The 2,008-nt window shown below is 31.8% G+C and overlaps 1 protein-coding gene across 1 annotated transcript in view; it reads left to right on the top strand.

Moving 5' to 3' along the window:
- The window catches only part of LOC106111503 (transmembrane protein 87B), an 8,874-nt gene that overhangs the window by 5,831 nt on the left and 1,035 nt on the right, over positions 1-2,008 (top strand). Inside the window, exon 8 of the mRNA XM_013293622.1 lies at positions 1,311-1,492. Within this exon, the coding sequence (XP_013149076.1) occupies positions 1,311-1,492 (182 nt within the window). The remainder of the gene's footprint in view (positions 1-1,310; positions 1,493-2,008) is intronic.

Below are 2,008 nucleotides of genomic sequence, written 5' to 3'. Positions count from 1 at the left end.
TATTCGGTTTAAATAATTATTGAACTCAACTAAAATTATTATTTTCTTATTAACTAATTTAGAGGATGATTCTATTATTGATTATAGCATTCTATTTTTGTATGTTTTGTAATAACTCAAAAACTACTGGACCGATTTTAATTCTTTCACTATTAATAAGCTACGTTACCTTTTTTAATTTCACGCTGGCGAAATATTATGTATTTACACATTTGAGTCGCCTTTAGTAAACATTTTTTTAAGAAATACTCAAAAACTACTGGATAGTATTAAATTTCAAAATATCGTGACCAAATATCATAAATGTTTTTAATTTTCATAAAAAATATACCAATCAAATTTATGAACTTCGCAATTTAGAAGTCAAAAACAAATACTGTTATATAAAATGGTCACAACATGCTACTAATTAAAACTATGAATGTACAAAAGTTTAACTACTTCAACTGACACAGTATTAATTAGACAGTTCAACTATTCTGTTAAAACTGTCAATATTGTGCGTGTAAATATTTGATTGCCGATATACTTGATGGCAGTAAAAAACATACAGACGAATTGAGTACCTCCTATTTTTGGGAAGTCAAAAATGAAAGAGATTTAGCCTGGAGGGAATGCGTGAACTTGATACTAGCTACAGAATTTTAATGACAATTTTTAAAATTGATACTTCGTGACGGTGATGTATAAATTAGTCTTGGGTAGTACACGTACTATGTACTAAAAAGTAATGTTACTCGGCACTGTACTAAAGGTAACGTTGTCGAACGGCTTCTGTTAATCGGACATTTAGTACTTTTAGTACACTACACGATATCGGTGTTCGCCTCTTCGTTGTTTGATTTGATTGAATATTAGCCAGATTGAAGCATCCACCTTCGGTAATGAGAATCAAAAGTGGAAAAAAATATTCGTAACTAAATTTATTTTCACTAATAACATATGTTTGACCCTGCTTAAAATTTGATGTGAAGTAATATATAACCCTCGTCATATTCTATTCATGTATTGTGTTTCTACAAATCTGAAGTACTAAAGGTACTAATAGTGTGTACTAGTACGTTTTCCCAATTGTACTAGTACGGTGCGCACTTGCAGATGTCCGATTAAGCCGAAGACTACTATAAATTAGTCGATGCTATTAAAATTACGGCAGGCGCTCGCGCGAACATTGCGTCTACAATAGCGGAGCTCACGGTACCTCCATTATCAAGTAAATTTAACCGATTTGAGCTATTCGATCATAAGATTTCTTTTATTTTTGCAAAATATACTTAGTTGTGAATAAAATTATAATCAAGTAAGATGTAACATGAACTAATGTTTATTATTTATTCCAGAAACACAATAAAATTGAATCTGTACCGTCACTTCACCAACACGCTGATATTCGCGGTGATATCATCGGTAGTGTTCATGCTGTACTCGCTCAAGTCCTACAAGATACAGCTCTGCATTACTGTGAGTAAGATTTACTGTTTTAAAACACTTTAAAATGATTTGGAAATGTTTTAAACTTTTGTTTTATCTTTTGTATGAAACGGAATGTACAATCGGGGAATCTGTCGGTGTTCAACTTTAAAATCTACAGTTTAAACTCTTAATATTGTACAAATATTTCCTACTTGACGTAATGGTTTTTTTGATCTGTATTGGTAACTATAATTAGTGTCAACCTCAAGAAATATTCCCCTTTATTTTCAGAAATGTTAAACTACTTACTTAAAAACCATCACCAGTTTACAATTATCTAAAACACATTGTTGACTAGCTTTCACCCGCGGCACCGTCCTAGCGGAGTTAAAAATTTCTTCATCCAAATTTCATAGACATTCGATGTGGCGTGTACGCTGTAAACTCTAACAAGCATCCATGATAGTTTGGATGTTTGTTAGAGTTTGTAAATGAAGAACATAGTCTGAAAAGCATACTATGTTATAACTTTCGGGTTAATTAATACCATATTAGTAAGAAGAAGGTAAAGTAATTGGGTGATGTGCAGGAGTGG

Source organism: Papilio polytes, unplaced genomic scaffold (assembly GCF_000836215.1).
Source record: "Papilio polytes unplaced genomic scaffold, Ppol_1.0 DF824158.1, whole genome shotgun sequence".
Classification (NCBI taxonomy): Eukaryota; Metazoa; Arthropoda; class Insecta; order Lepidoptera; family Papilionidae; genus Papilio; species Papilio polytes.
The sequence above is the reverse complement of the archived record's forward strand: the minus strand, read 5'-3'. Positions and strand labels throughout refer to the sequence as shown.